The 15,966-nt window shown below is 37.7% G+C and overlaps 1 protein-coding gene across 3 annotated transcripts in view; it reads right to left on the bottom strand.

Moving 5' to 3' along the window:
• Positions 1-825: 825 nt before the first annotated feature.
• The window catches only part of osbp2b (oxysterol binding protein 2b), a 75,703-nt gene continuing 60,562 nt past the window's right edge, over positions 826-15,966 (bottom strand). For all 3 annotated transcript variants that reach the window (XM_082169619.1, XM_082169621.1, XM_082169620.1), the window contains 12 exons: positions 15,602-15,852; positions 8,903-9,101; positions 8,650-8,773; positions 7,700-7,766; positions 6,416-6,568; positions 5,397-5,642; positions 4,288-4,408; positions 3,897-4,000; positions 3,447-3,542; positions 2,871-3,055; positions 2,135-2,355; positions 826-1,943 (listed from right to left, as the gene is read on the bottom strand). In XM_082169619.1, coding sequence (XP_082025745.1) covers positions 1,801-1,943; positions 2,135-2,355; positions 2,871-3,055; positions 3,447-3,542; positions 3,897-4,000; positions 4,288-4,408; positions 5,397-5,642; positions 6,416-6,568; positions 7,700-7,766; positions 8,650-8,773; positions 8,903-9,101; positions 15,602-15,852 — 1,910 coding nt within the window. In that variant the 3' untranslated portion in view covers positions 826-1,800. The remainder of the gene's footprint in view (positions 1,944-2,134; positions 2,356-2,870; positions 3,056-3,446; positions 3,543-3,896; positions 4,001-4,287; positions 4,409-5,396; positions 5,643-6,415; positions 6,569-7,699; positions 7,767-8,649; positions 8,774-8,902; positions 9,102-15,601; positions 15,853-15,966) is intronic.

Raw genomic sequence — 15,966 nt, 5'->3', positions numbered from 1 at the left:
ATTAAAAGTCTAAACTCACCATATCCTCTTCATTCATTCTGCATGATACCAAAACATTCCTAGCAAATGTATACAGACATAAAAAGTGCCTGCCAGTATGCAAGTCAGTGTGCTTTAATAGAAAATATTAACATTTATATTAAATACATTGACAGCTTGTCAAAAATTAAACTTTGACTAGCTGAATAATTTTAGATTAAAAGAGTAAACATCTTAGTTAAAATTCAGATTTTTACCAAAACACAGCATTTATTAGGATGGCATGGCATCATTACTTTTGTATCCTTCATAATAGCAGTATTAGTATTAATAATATGGTTATCACAAAATACATATAGTGGCATGAGCCTAATTCTACATTCTTGCCAGCAATCAGAAACAAAGTGAGAACTGATCTCCAGTGATGTCAGGTCTTGAAGACTTTAAGATGAAAAAAAATTCAAAAACTTTATGATTTTATTCTGTGAGTCTAACTGAAGTTATACAACTTTACAATAGAAATATCTGCAAAACGGAAATTTGTCACTCCTGAGTCCTAATAATTTATAACCTCAATAAGAAATGTAATTTTGTGTTACAGGGACACTGAAATTACCAGTTCAAAACGATGATAATATACAACGTGCTGCTTTTCTCTATCACCACATTGTAATGTGAAATATAGCGGCCCCCTTCTCCGGGAACCTTTGGGCATGTTTTAAACTACTATCTCTACTAATAAATACAAGCATATTATAAACACAAAACTTCACTTGTGTTTTCAGTATCACTTTGTTCTGTGAATGGATAATTGTTTGCCATGCCCTCTGAGAAAGTCAAGCAGGGTGACTTGTTTACTTTTATTGGTTGATTGTTCATTCATTCATTAAGTATCCTGATTGTACAAAAAAAGATTTTTAATTGCATTGCTATGCACTGTACTGTGGCTGTCACAGTAACATGAAAATGTCCACTGGGGGCTCCACTGCACCAATGCAGGAAGCAGCTAATTAATGTGCATGACAACTCATGAGTGTAAAACATGTCTGTGTCAGAATACCTGCACTGCCCAATACAACAGACTCAAGGGCTCTTTTAATGCTTGTCTGAAGCTCATTGGCTGACTGAAGACATGACATGAATCTTATTTGTCACTAGCTACGCAAAGTGGGGGGAGCCGGGAGAAGGTCTTCAGCTGAGTGTTCAATAAAAGAGCCCAATCGGGCTCTTGTAATTCTCTGGGATATGCAAATAAAATAACTTCCTTTGCCCAAATATGGTATTGTTGAGAAGAAATTTAAAGTACACAAGCTGAACAATCTGATAATTCACATAAATGTTGCAGATGCTTTGTGTTGATTCTCCTCCTTCATATGTAAGTTTCTTCATGTTTTGTCCTGGCCAGCAGAGGAGGGGGAGGAGTGTCTTTGATATGATCTCATTCTAATCCAGACTCAAAGCCTTTTACTTCACTGTAAGAGACGTTGGGAAGAGAGGAAAGTGCATTTGTGATAGGGTTGTTCTGAATAAAAAGAACCTGATTTGCTTTGGAAGATAAACTGGGGCGGCACTTGGCTAGAAGAGTTCAACTCCACATTTCTCCCACACACTCATCTTTGAGGTGAACATCAGAATCCGTTTAAGAGTCAGGCAAAGATATATGTCATTGGGCCGCAAACACACACACACACACACTCAAACACACACGCAAGTGTTGACGACCTGTCTCCACAATCTCTGCAGTCCCAAGAGGTAAGTCCATGTAGAGGGTTTATTCTCCTTTTGTCTTTGTCTGCAGAGTTAGTCAAGTGTTTCGTGTGTTCAGAAGATCACAGGACACATATTCCAGTCCCGTCTTTCTTTGGCCTCCCAGTAACCCCCCTTATAAACGAAACTAGTCTCTCCTGTCATTTCATCCGTCCTCTGGTGGAACCACAGCGGCCTGTAGCACTCAAAGTCTCGTCCTGGAACACAAAACAACAATAAAATCATCAGAGGAACAGCCTAAGATCACCCAACTGGGACTGTTCTGACTAAACTGTTGTGGTAGATAACTGGAATTTATATTTGAAATGGTATAGGTGTTTGAGGTATGAAACCCAACAAAATGTCACAGGGATGTGACTGTCCTGCGTGACCTTTGACCTCCCCTCACCTTCATCTATGGCATCGGATGCCTCAGCATCTCTCCTCCTCCTCGTAGCTCTCTGCTTCTCCTCTAGCCTTTGTTTCTCTGCGTTGGCCTCATCCCAGCGTCCCGCTTCCATCAGCCGCTGGTCTGGCCTCAGCCTGCTGTCCGTCAAACAAACATCCTCTTCTTCCTCGTTCAGGGTCAAAGCCAGAGAAGAGAAATGGTACATGTTCTCAGCATTCTCTCTGAGTGATGGTGATTGAGAAAGGAGAATGACAAACAAATAGAGAAATAAATGAAAAATGTAAACAAATGCAAAAAATGAAATAATCAGAGAATCTAATCAGTTGAGCAAGGCCTTACTACATCTTTAGTTAGCTCAGTAATTAGTCTGGTGGGTAAGTAAGTAGTTAGTTCTGCAGGTAGATAGATTGGTCTGCCGGTAAGGAGTCGGTCGGTAGGTAGTTTAGCACTTAAGTAGTTGCTTCCACTGCAACTAATTACCTGCCAAATTTACTACCCATAGGACTTAGTTTGGTATGTAACTTGGTTGGTCGATAGGTAGGGTTGTTGGTTGTTCAATTGGCAGGTAGTTAGTTTAGTTGATTGGTAGGTAGTTTGAACTGTCGGTCAGTAGGCAAGTAATTTACTGATCTAATACGGGAAATTGAATTGCATTACAAGCCAGACATTAATACTACAGCACACTGAACATACATTTTGCCCTCTTGACTGTCATGCATTACTTGACGTGTCTTACGGTAGAGGGTATTTCTTCCACAGCAGTTTGGGTGTGAGAGTCTGATAGACCGTCTTCTGTTTGCCCTCAGAGCTGCTGCTTCCTCGGCTACTCTGCACGATCTTGGCGCTCTCCATCTTATCGTCCCATGTGCCTGACAGGATGTAGTGGGCCTGGCCGTCGCTGTCCATCACCACCCCTGTGACCTTACAGTGGGAGAACAAGGAGAACAAGGGTAACAAGCTCTGGGGTTGAACTACAGAAGCTTGAAGAGATTGAGAGAGTAGGATAGAAAAGCAGGATAGAAAGATGATTTAGCTAAATTCAAACTGGTTCTTATCAGTTCTCAGTAAAACTCAAATATTAATCACAGGGAGAAGGACAGGGTAGACCATGGGTGTCCAAACTTGGTCCTAGAGACTGTCCTGTAGAGTTTAGCTCCAACTTGCTTGAAAGTTTCTAGTATGCCTAGTAAGTTCTTGAAGATCTGGTACAGGTGTGTTTAACTGGGATTGGAGCTGAACTCTGCAGGACAGTGGCTCTTCAGGAGCAGGGTTGGGACACCCCTGGGGTAGACAATTTAAGTCCAAAACGTACCTTTCGTGGGACTTCCCTTGAAAAGTAACTGTAGGGAGAGAACTTGAGCTGACAGGTCTCTTTGGTCGTGTGGTTGACTATATCAATATCTCCTGACTAAAAGAAAAAATGAGATTAAAAGTGAGAAAGACTTCCCAGTTGTCCTCAAAATATGGGGGTCATGGAGGTATGTGTTATCCTCAATAAAGTTTTTTGTAATTAAACAGAAAAAGTGTCTTAAAGCCCCCCCAAAATGTTTTACAATCAAAAACTTCATTGGCTGCATTGTTCAATTGCCAAATGGTTTTCAGAAGAGGACATCACAAAAAATTGAGAACCACTTTATTAGAAAAATACAAAAAAGTAAAACTAAAGTTCTCCTTGACATTGCTAGGTTTTGAACATTTGAAATAAACAACATAAACATCAGTTATCCAAAATGTGATTGCTTAATAATGTCAGAAGGTCAACCTGATCAATCCACAGTTTGCCCACGATGATGTTGTGGACGGTGGAGGTGACTTTACGCCACACGTAGTGGTTTCCACTCGCATGAAAGTGCAGGTGGATCGCACCTGATTAGACAGAGAGAAAGTATGTATGTCAATGTATGTGTGTGTGTCTGCTAATCCAAATAAGAATGACAAGGATACAACTCAGAGCAGATTGGACAATAAGTTCATAATTCATCATTCTAACAATATGACATAAAAGTCAAATGAGAGAGAAATCTAGAAGTAATACTCTGTGTGACATTAAATTAAATCAACAAACAATGTGTGTGAATTTTGGGTTACTATTGTGAAAGAACCTTGTACATGTGTAGATTTGTTTGTATGAAGAATAGTGAAATAAGACGTACCCAGAGGCATGATGGAGAGGTATTTGCCACGGAACTTGCTAGCGATGGTGATTTCCTGCCACAGGGTCCAGCCTCGCTGTGACATCACATGATGAGCGGCTGCCGGCGGATGATGACTGACCTAAGAGATTATAGGTAAATATCAGCCCAGCTGTATATAAAATACACCATTAGGGGGCGCTGTCTCTTTATTCATTCAGACATTTGTGGACTTTGGGTGATTCTGGTATTCTCACAGCCATTATTACTCTCCACACGCTAAACCTTGCAGGAGAAGCATCTCCAGTGATGGTTGACGGTGACTGAAAATCACTGCTGTGACACTGCTTACACATTGGCTACTTAAGGATAAATTGCTTCATTCCTCATTTCTTCTCTCATTGCTAAATTCCTCATTTATAGGCTGCTCTGAATGAAAGTGTCAGCTAAATAAATAAACGCAATGAAATGTAAATGTAATTTTCATGATACCATGATTGACTTTGATGTTGCTTTTCGCATTTATCAACTGAAGACAGCATTCAAACTAAGTTTGGGGTAGGATTTTTTTTCTATTGGAAAGAAATGAATACTTTTATTCAGCAAGGATGCATTAGATGAATCAAATCTAACAGTAAAGACTTTTGTAACAAAAAATTATATTCTAAATAATTTCTGTTCTTTAAAACTTTCAATTCATCAAGAATCCTGGATAATTTTTTTTTATCACGGTTCCCACAAAAATATTAATCAGCACAACTGTTTTCAAAATGGATAAGCATATTAGAAGGATTCTGAAGGATCATGTGACAATGAAGACTGGAGTAATGGCTGCTGAAAATTCAGCTTTGCCATCACAGGAATAGATTATATTTTAAAATACAATAAAATAGACAGTTATTTTAAATTGTAATAATATTTCACAATACTACTGTTTTTACAAATAAATGCAGCCTTGGTGAGCAGAAAAGACTTCTTTCAAAAACATTCAAAAATCTTACAAACCCCAAACTTTAGAACTGTAGTGCACGGATGTCCTGTACAAGCCAAATAACTGAGACTGAGATTAATGTTAATGCTAACAAATAGTTTCCCCCGTATATTACAGACCCTTTGACTCAAACACTGACCTGTTCACAGATGGAACGGTAGCCGAATTCTTCTAGGCGGTCCAGTTCGTAGGTCTCTCCCAGAAGAGGGTTGAAGGGCTTGGCCGTCCGATGCACTGTGGTGGAGTATGAGGAGACAGAGAAGGCTGCGACCAGACACATCTGTTCCAGAGAGTTCTCACAGCGCGCCGCCTTATCCAGCAGCTCGTAGTACTCCAGGTCCTCCGTCAAGCGCTGCAGCATCGACAGGGGCTCGTTGAAGTTCACCTGGACACAGAGAGAGACAGAAAGAGACCATGGCTGTGTCCCAATTCACATTCTTCAAGCCAGGGAGATGCTACTGTCATAAAATTGTGTCTTAATACCACAGATCCCTTTGACACATGTTTGTATCTACCTATATTTGATACCTTTAAAATGAATCACTTTCCCTAAACATTTTTATATTTAAAGTTGTGGTAGCTTTAGCTTTGTATTTGTATTCCATAGTGCAAGGGGTTGTAGGCAATATTAGCTTAAAAAACCCACTAACTTTTAAAAGTTTGGGGCTGTTAAGATTTTTAAATGCTTTTAAAAGAAGTCTCGTATGCTGAGATATTGCAATTTAAAATAACGGTTTTCTATATTTCTATATATTTGATATATTTTGAAATGTACTTGATTCATATGATGCCAAAGCTGAATTTTTAGCAGCCATTACAACCAATTCTTATTATTATCAATGTTGAAAACAGTTGAGCTGCTAAACCTTTTTTTTTTTTGTGGAAATGTGTTTATAATATAATTTTCCCCCAATTTTTTTATGAATAGAAAGTTCAAAATAACATTTATTTGAATTAGAAATCTTTACTGTCACTTTTTATTAATAAAAGCATTTATTAATTTATTTTTCAACTTTTGAATGGTAATGTTCATGTAAAAAGTATGTCATCTGGACACTTCTTACTGTTCTCAATGATCTGCAATGCACTGATTCTAATCTTGCACTTAGGAACATTTCACATAGGAAAGTAACTGATTCAGATGTGTATGCAACTTACAGGCATTGGGATCTTAGAGAGCTCTTTGCCAATGCAATTCTTCATGATGCTCCACAGATTGAGCGAATAGTTGGGCTTCTCTGGGATCTGGGTCCGCCTCTTCCTGTGAGGCTGCAACTCTTTCCCTGAAAAGTCATTACTGCACACAGAACACTACAAAAAAAAAAGAAGACAGAGAGACAAGAGTGTTTGTATTAAAACACATCAGAAATGTGTAATGTGTTTGTGCTGAAAGACATTATTTGAAGGGCTGCATTGCCCTTGAGGAACATAAACACTGACTGATGCTCCATCTGTCTCAGAAAGTGAGTCACCAAGAGAGAGAAGAAAAGAGTGGAGCAGATATCAGTTAATTAAGAATCGGTTAATTGAGACGAACAACAGCTGTGAGAGCCCATGATGAACACAGACCCCCTGAGGAAATACTCAGTCACACTGAGGGACTGTTTACACGACACCGTTTTCAACTAAAAACATAAAACGTTTTATGCGTTTTGGCCGTTCATTTACACAACAATAGCGTTTTGGGAGCCTGAAAATGCAAACTTTTGAAAACTGGACTTTAAAGTGCACGTTTTCGAAAACGATACCGTTATTGTCTCCATGTAAACTACAAAAGAATTTGTGAAAACGTTGACGACATGCACATGCGTATTACGTGTTCAGTCTAAAGGCGCATAGTATTTCTTTACAAAGTGCCATCGCCAACTACTGGCCTAGCAGCATAATACAGCATTTGAGTCATTTTTGTGGATCCGTGTAAACAGGGATCATTTTGACAATGTCATCTGTACACACACACACTCACAAAGGAAAAAACGTATCCCCGAGTCTACTGAATCCCTACTCCACATAAAATAATGTGTCTGAGGCCAATAATGAAAATGATTCTACTTAACATTAGCTTAATAAAAACTTTTCATTACAAAATATAAGCATGACAACTTGAGTTACCAGGGCCTGAATTTTCTCTCTCTCTCTCTCTCTCTCTTAGTATGACAAATCAAATAGGACTTAATTTTTCCAGTTTCATTAAATTTTTTTGTTAAAATAAATAAATTCAATTAAAAAAAATCAAATCAAACTTCCTTGTGCTGTGTTTATTGGAATGTTTGTAAGGCACTCTTCTTTGTCACCCCCATTTTCCAAAACAAATTTCAGGCCCTGGTGAATGTCTTACTATTTGGTTTTAAATTAGATTTGTAGTCTGAGATTTTCATTGTAGTCTTTAGATCCCAGAGTATATGACCTTTGTTTTGGGCTCTTTTTTCATGTCATACTTACATTGTCTTCCTGGTTGCAGTCACTGGGCTGTCCTCCGCTAGCACCACTGAGATTACTCTGAGAACGCCTGCACGGACAAGAAAGAGAGAGACATTGTGTTTGATTGATGGAATAAAGGTATCTGGAGTTGCTAACACATCATGCAGTCAGCAAAGAGCCCTTTACAAGGACCAGATCAGTTTTTTGCTCCCATCCATTCCATAATTTAGGTACCATTTTCTATCATTTGATTTCCCATTCCCTAATGAGCAAAAATTTAAGAAATACATACATCACAGGTGTTCACAATACTTTAAATATACTAAAAAAAGACCTGTTGGGTTATTGTATTACTACACATTGTCAGCTCACTGAGCAGAGAACTTAAGCCACTATCTCCGAAATTCGTGTACGATTTTTGCATTTCGACTCTTTGTGGCAGTCGCACAGATCCTCCAAATTGCTCATGAAGCAGAAGTTATCCTCTGCTTAGTGAATGTATGAATATATCCACACAAAACAAATGACCGGCAATACGTTTGAAAGAAAAGCATTGTAGGTTTTCTACTCCGCGCATCTCGAGACTTCCAGCCTGTAGTTTGTCGAAGACAGTAGGAAGGTGGATTAAGAAATGTATTTGAATTCATTATTAATAAAAAATCAATTTTTAACTACTATTTTTCAAATGCTCCATTTTCTCACAGACTGCCTCTGCCTCTCTCTAACCCACGACTTAAATGAATGCCGCCTGTACCCGCTTAGACATTTAGTCTAGGCTCCCATGGGAATCCTGTGGGAGTGCAGACCTCTAGATCAGTGTCATCATCCTTTAGTCACGTGTTTAAAACCACCTGGCAGAACAACACTTATAGTGATAGTTCACCCAAACAATACAAATCCCTCATGATGTGGAAAAGCCTGTATGATTTTCTTTTTTCTTTCATTTTTGGATTGAGTGGGATGAAGCTGACCTGTGTTGAGAGGGGTCCGTGGCAGTCACTGTTATAAAGGCAGGTGAGTCCTCCATGGCATCAAAAAACTCTGTATCCTCATCTTCATCACTCGCTTCCTCTTTCCGGGACCTTTCACTCACTCCTGCACAAGCAAATAAACACAGCTAGTACCACTACAGCAGTCATGGTGGTTTATCATGTTATCAACACAGGTCATGTCTCATAACTGAGCTCATTCCGTTCTGAATGATCGCGGGCTCCAGCGTCTCACCCGTGTCAGTGGTGGGCGTATCGGGCGTGTTGACGGCGTGTGTGGGGGCTTCTCTCCAGGCTCGTTCCAGGCTGTTGTGCTGCTTGGCTAGCTGCTCGATGGTCTCCTCTAGGTGGGTGCGTTGCTCTCGCTCATGCTGAAGTATTCGCTGCCATCTGCGGCTGTGGCTCTCTGCCAGGTCCAAGAAATCTCGGCACGCCTGCACGGGAAGATATGAGACACGGGTTAAACATCAGCACAAATACAGAAGATTTAGGAATAAAATAAGTGCAATGTAAACCAGAGGGGATTGATTCTGCTGCTAAAGATCTGCCTCCATGATCAACCTCGTTTTGACCCAAACATAGAGCTGAAACAGTAGAGCATTACCCGGAAAAGCATGAACCTGTTGAACTTTTTTGCTCACCAGACACTGTGGCTTGTGGTTTTCCAAAGTTGCTAGCCATTCAGCATTTTCACAGGCCACAATTTTGACATCGATACCATAGATTTTTAACATCATCTCATAATTTGGCAACCGGTATATTAGGCTGCCGTCGCTTTAAGACACCGACCCTGCGGAGGGGTTTCAGATATTTCAGTATAGATATGTATTGAAAAATCTATATTTTTGACAACACTAGATTGCACTTGATTTATTTCAGATGCCTTTTTAAAAGACTGCAATTGAAAAATGTATATTATATAAAATTCAACACGCTGTGTCTGTGTTAAAAAGTGTCTGTGTTACACGCCACTGCTGAAATCCACCCGCATTTGGTGGGTGTTAATGTAAAAGATTTTATGCTATGATTTTATTTTCATGCTGCCGCTGTACAAGCATACATGAATGACCCCCGTAGAAGATCTATACAGGTGGAGCTGGGGAAGGTGGAGGTTTTCTGAAAGAGCACTGCAAACTGCTACAGCAAACAATAGTTCAAAATTGTAATGTTGAGCAGCAAGTTCATTGGCTACAAATACAGCACACATATTGTTAAGAGCCTGCGCCATCTACAGTTTTATAACAGAACTTTGTATAATGGTCTATATTCCACATTTTTAATTTTAAAATATATTATCATAAGCCCAAATCATTGATTCCAGAGGTGTGGAGCAAATTCTGCCTCCACATCCTCATTGTCTTTTTTTCCCCTCACTATCTCCATCACGATAATCCCGGTTCCTAAATTCTCTAGGGATCTTATCTGTCCTCCTGCCACAGGCACCACACATGAATTCACCTGTTTCCTCATTACTGCTCTGGTCTCCCTCATAAAAATGATCCCCACAGGAAGAGATCATGGAAATACCTTCCTCTCTCCATCTTCCCCTTTCTCTGCATTTCTTCTATTTTTCTCTCCTGACTGACTTTTGTTTATTGTTCTTATTGAATTGTCTGTGAAATGTCTCACAACAAATGAAGTGTCTTACAACATATAATGAATTATATGTGACAGAAATGTCAAAGAGTTTTTGAAATTGATCATGGGCTGAAAGCAGAAGTGAAAGAATTCATCTGATGGCCAGTGCACGTTCAGAAACACGCAAACATACAGACTGTCTATGGGCTGAGTCATGGTTTTTTAAATTGAGTCTGACCAGCAGTATTGAGCAATGTAGAAGCATGTAAGAGAGGTTACTCTTGGTCAATAGCATGCATGGTCACATGCTTGTACCCAGAGGAAAATGCTATTTGTCAGAGGCTGCGCTTTCAAAGTTTAGCAGACAAGGCTTAAGCCTAGTCCCAGACTAAAATGCATGTTTGAGCCAATCCATGATTGCTTCAAGGCAGCTTTACAGAAATACACAGCAAAAAAACTGTCAATGTTGCAAAATTCTAAAGCATTTAAGTATAATTATATCTTTAAAGCTCTGAAGAAGACAATATTGTGTCATTCTTCATCTCAATTAAATGATTTTGTTCCGATAGTTTCATATAAGCACTGAAACATGACAACCTAGCAACTTTTTCCCCTACAAATAGTGCAATGTATGACAAATAGCATGTTTCTTCCTCATTATTAAGAAGAATAGCCCTCATCACACATAGGTTTCACTAAAAATACCTCTTGTAACCAAACTCAGAATCTGTGAGAGCATCTCTCTCATCACAGCTCATCAATCATGTTAATAACTGAGACTACAGTACAGCCACAAAATCATTAAGGCAGCTCGCAGTCACAACCAATCACGTCTTTAACAGTGCCACTGCCTCTGGGTGTCAGCGAAATCTCTCGACTGTACTCTTTTCTTCTTCTCTCCCTTGATCACTGTTTCTTTGTCCATCTCCCTTGTCTCCTGTGGAGGCACAATGACATGACTAAACTGACTGACCCTATTGTGCTGGATCAGAAACCACAGACACATAAGTGACTCAGTTTATAACAAATAGTAATGCAAAAGTCATGGGTTCAATTAACAACAAATGAAAATACATATAGCTTTATACGGTATAAGTTGCTTCGGACAGAAGTCTGAATCTCTCTCTATATATTTAAATACTTAATTAATAAATGATTACATAATAAAATTCATATTTAAATGCTAAATATTTTAACTGACCATGAAAATGTGTTTTGCATTATTTTATTATTTACATTTTTACAAAATTATAACATTTTATAAAAGACATTGGGATTTTAGATTCTTACATTTTAATTTTGGTGGCACTAATTTAAAGAATATTATATGTTACCACATGGATTCAAGGGGGGGATTTTTATTTTATTTTAGATAGATAGATAGATAGATAAAAAGTTGCTATATGCACAACATATGGTTTTTTTTTTTAATAGACTTCTGTTTGTATCTTTGTTTGCATTTTTGTAAACGTCTATAATCGCTCAAATCATTCATATCAGCGAATGTCAGAAAACTATTCTTACATTTCGACTTAAACTACTATGTTGTAGTCCGTAATAAAGTTTCCAGCCAACTCACAAGTTTAATTCACTTAACAAGCCAATTTTTACTCACATTTGGCGCTTTGCAAGTGTTAATTTTGGATGCTGTACAGAACATAGTTAAAGTACTCTTGCACTCTTGGCCACACACTCTGCTTCTTTAAATTCCACAAAGAAAGCGACAAACCCCTGCACTTACCTGACTCCTGTCGGCACTGAGCGTCCAGAGCTCTGCTGCGATAGAGGATCCTCTGTGCTACACTCAGCATGTGACTGCGGCTTGCTAACACGTTCATGAAACTACAGCTTCTCACCTTTAACTTAAGCAACACTTCCACTTTTTTTTGCTGAGTGAGGCCCTGGGCCCCAGACTGCTCGTGACTTCAGGAAGAGTTTAGAGGAAAGAGACGCATGTGTGTGTCGTACATCCTCATATCCAAGAAATGCCCTTTAAAATAGTTGAGGGGGAGGGAGAACCATGTGATTGAGTGTGTAAAATTGAAAGAGAATTCATTGAATTTAGAGAAATACCCAGTGAGATTCTCAATAATATTTCAACATAATTATGTCCAGAATCTAGATAGATTCTCAGAATGCCACTTGGTGTGATATTTTGCTGTATAATGCAAAGAGATTCTGAGATTTTTTAAATGTGATACAAGTGTCCAATTAGTTTTTAGGGCCACTGCACCAACAGATTCACACAGCTGCTTTCTCTCAGTTTCAGTAGAGGTGAATACAAGTTAAGCAAGACAAGGTTTTTGTAATTAAAATGTCTTTCATTTAGGATCAGAAAGTGTCCCATTTTTCCTGTATTCACCCTAATCGCACTGGACTTCACACAATCCTGATATACTACCGTTCAAAAGTTTGGGGTCAGTATTTTTTATACATTAAATTGAACAAAAGTGACAGTAAAGACATAATTATATTAACATTACAAAAGATTTCCATTTTAAATAAATGCTGCTCTTTATTCAAAGAATCCTGAAAAAGTCTACCAAGTAGACTTTATACAAAAATATAAAGCAGCAGAACTGTTTTCAACACTGATGATAATAATGTTTCTTGAGCACCAAATCAGACTGGAGTAATCACAGCTAAAAATTCAGCTGTGCCATCACAGAAATAAGTTACACTTTACAATATATTCAAATAGAAAACAGTTATTTTAAATAGTAAAATATTTCTCAAAATCACTGTTTTTACTGTATTTTGATCAAATAAATGCAGCCTTGTTGAGCATAAAAAAGGCTTGTTTCAAAAACATGAAAAATCTTACCAACCCCAAATTTTTGAGGAGTAGTGTATAACCTGTGATGTTCAAAAAGTGTCATTCAAAGAGTGACAAAAAGAAAAAAGTCCCTTTATTCTCTCTCCTTGTTTCAAATAGATGTAATATGTATATTATTAAATATAAGATCATCTGTTAATCCTTCACACCACACACACTGAAAAGAATGGTTTCCCTCTGCCTCTCATTAAAACTGCTGTGGCTCGGCCTGTCCAAGTGCTTTAATGAGCTGGATCCACAATGCTGTTCAGCACTTTTCATTATGCATGTGTAGTTCTGTTCAGCTGGCAATTAATCATTTCAAAGATGAACAAAAGAAGAGTCTACACAGCTGATTAAACAGAGATCTCACTAATGAATGTTTGTCTGTTACATCACCTCAAACACTCAGGTCTTGACTGCTGTCTGCAAGGCTAATGGTTGATACTAAAACCAAGAAGTGAGGAAATGGAACTATTAGATTCTTATAATGGTTCTTACAAAACAATGCATCAAGAATTGTATAGAAATCATCATTGAACACAAATCTAAAGACTGTTGAATTGGTGCATCTGTTCAAATAGTTTGCTCTATATCAGTTTTCCGACGGTGTCGCTACTTCTTACCTATGGCTTTTGTGAAGCAAACGTTTTTTTTAACAAACTAATGAGCATGGAAATTACCAAACTCACTTTTTCAGAAAATGTTGATGCTGATACACAAAAGTCTGGCTGTGAAGACTAAAGTGGTATACCAACAATCACAATTATGATTATGAATTATTTGTTCAAAATCCTTTTGCGAAACCCACAGAATCAAAATAAATAGCATGAAATTTCATTCACCTATACTACCTTTTCAAAGGTTTGGGGCCAGTAATATTTATAAATAATATTTTTATTCAGCAAGGATGAATTAAATCGATCAAAAGGGACTGTAAAGACATTTATAATGCTAAAAAATATTTATTTCAAATAAATTCTGTTATCTTGATCTTTATAGTAAAAAAAAAAAAAAATCCAAATTTTTTTTGTCAGTTTTCACAAAAATATTAAGCAGCACAACCATTTTCAAAATCAATCAGCATATTATAATGAATTCTGAAGGATCATGTGACACTACAGTAATGGCTGCTGAAAATTCTGCTTTGCCATTACAGGAATAAATGACATTTTAAAATATATTCAAATAGAAAACAGCTATTTTAAATCCTAATAATATTTCACAATATTACTGTTTTTACTGTATTACTGATCAAATAAATGTAGCCATGGTGAGCATAAGAGACATTTTCAAGTGTAAGCTTGGCACAGACTGATGAGTTCAGTAAAGTTCATCAAAGTTAAAATGGGAAGACACAAGACGAAATCACCTTCAATATTGATTTCCATAACTGAGAGTAGTGATACCTATCCAAAACTTGATTTAGGAAATCAAAGACACAAAGGACATCCATAAAAGTGAGAGCTATTCCTAGACTTGTATTGATCGCAGCAGTGGAGGCCAGTTCTGCCTTCATTGATTACACAAAAAAAAGAAAAACAATCTTCGATCCAGGTATTTGCAACTACGTTTGACTTTAGAGCCACACTGAACATGAAATTTGAGCACAGATTAGGATTTTCTCTGGAAAGGATTCAAAGTTAAACTGCTGTTCTGGAGCTAGTTTCACACCTGGGTCTGTATGTTTGGGTAAGAGAGCTAATACTGGATTAGGTTTCAATTTGTACATTTTGATAAATGAACCACAATCTTCCATCCCACTCTTTCTGAACATTGCTCAGTCATACTGACCATGGCAATAGGGACCGAGGAAAACACTGTCCAGATGATTGAACACACTAAACACAACCAGTCCTAAATATAAATTAGGTAGTTCATGAAAAGGGAGACACATTTCTCAAGCTCCAAAAATAATATTCTCAGTATACACATTTGCTTATACAAAGCAACATATAGTACAGTTTAAAAGTTTGGGCTGGTTAAATATTTTGAAAAAAGTCTCTTCTGTTCACCAAGGCTGCATTTTTTTAAATAAAAAATTACAATAAAAATAGTATTGTGAAATATTGTTACGGTTTAAAATAACTGTTTACTTTTTTCAATTATTTTAAAATGTAATTTATTCCTGTGATGGCAAAGCTGAATTTTCAGCATCATTACTCCAGTCTTCAGTCACATGATCCTTCAGAAATCATTTCTAATGTGATTTGGTGCTCAAGAAACATTTCTTATTATTATCAATGTGGAAACCAGTTGTGCTGCTTAATATTTTTGCGGAAAATGTGATAAAAAATATTCAGGATTCTTTTGGTGAACAGAAAGTTCAAAAGAAAGGCATTTATTAATAATATAAATATTTTGTGACAATATAAAAAGTATTTTCTGCCATTTGTGATCAATTTAATGTGTTATTTCTGGGCCAAAACCTTTGAACAGTTGAATTAAGATTAATTTAAAACATAAATGAACAAAATAGCAGTAATTAAAACTTGACCCAACTGATATTCTGTGGTAACAGAAAGTTAGTTCAGTACTTACATTGATCATAGCATTGGAGGTGATGCGAAAGAGAGTGGCTCTCTCATTGACAGCCTTGATTTTCTCTCCTCCCTCCAGAGGCACACGTAAGGTCTCGAGCTCACTCAGAGAACGCTGCAGTGCCGCTCCGTGCTTGGCTATCAGGTCATTGCATGTGCTCAAGTCATCCAACTTACTGGCCAGAGTCTTGAGAGTGCCCTGGATCTCACTGTGGTCTGACTGAGACGTGGGTTCCTCGTCCGCTGAGTCATCTACACAGACAAAAACACACACAGAGAGAGAGTCAGAATAGAAGTAAATTTCATTATTTCCTTACTCTAAACCTTTTAAAAACAGAAACAAATCCCCAGAGCGCAATGTATTTT

This window comes from Leuciscus leuciscus, assembly GCF_965113295.1.
Source record: "Leuciscus leuciscus genome assembly, chromosome: 5".
Classification (NCBI taxonomy): domain Eukaryota; kingdom Metazoa; phylum Chordata; class Actinopteri; order Cypriniformes; family Leuciscidae; genus Leuciscus; species Leuciscus leuciscus.
This window is presented reverse-complemented; position numbering and strand designations above follow the sequence as displayed.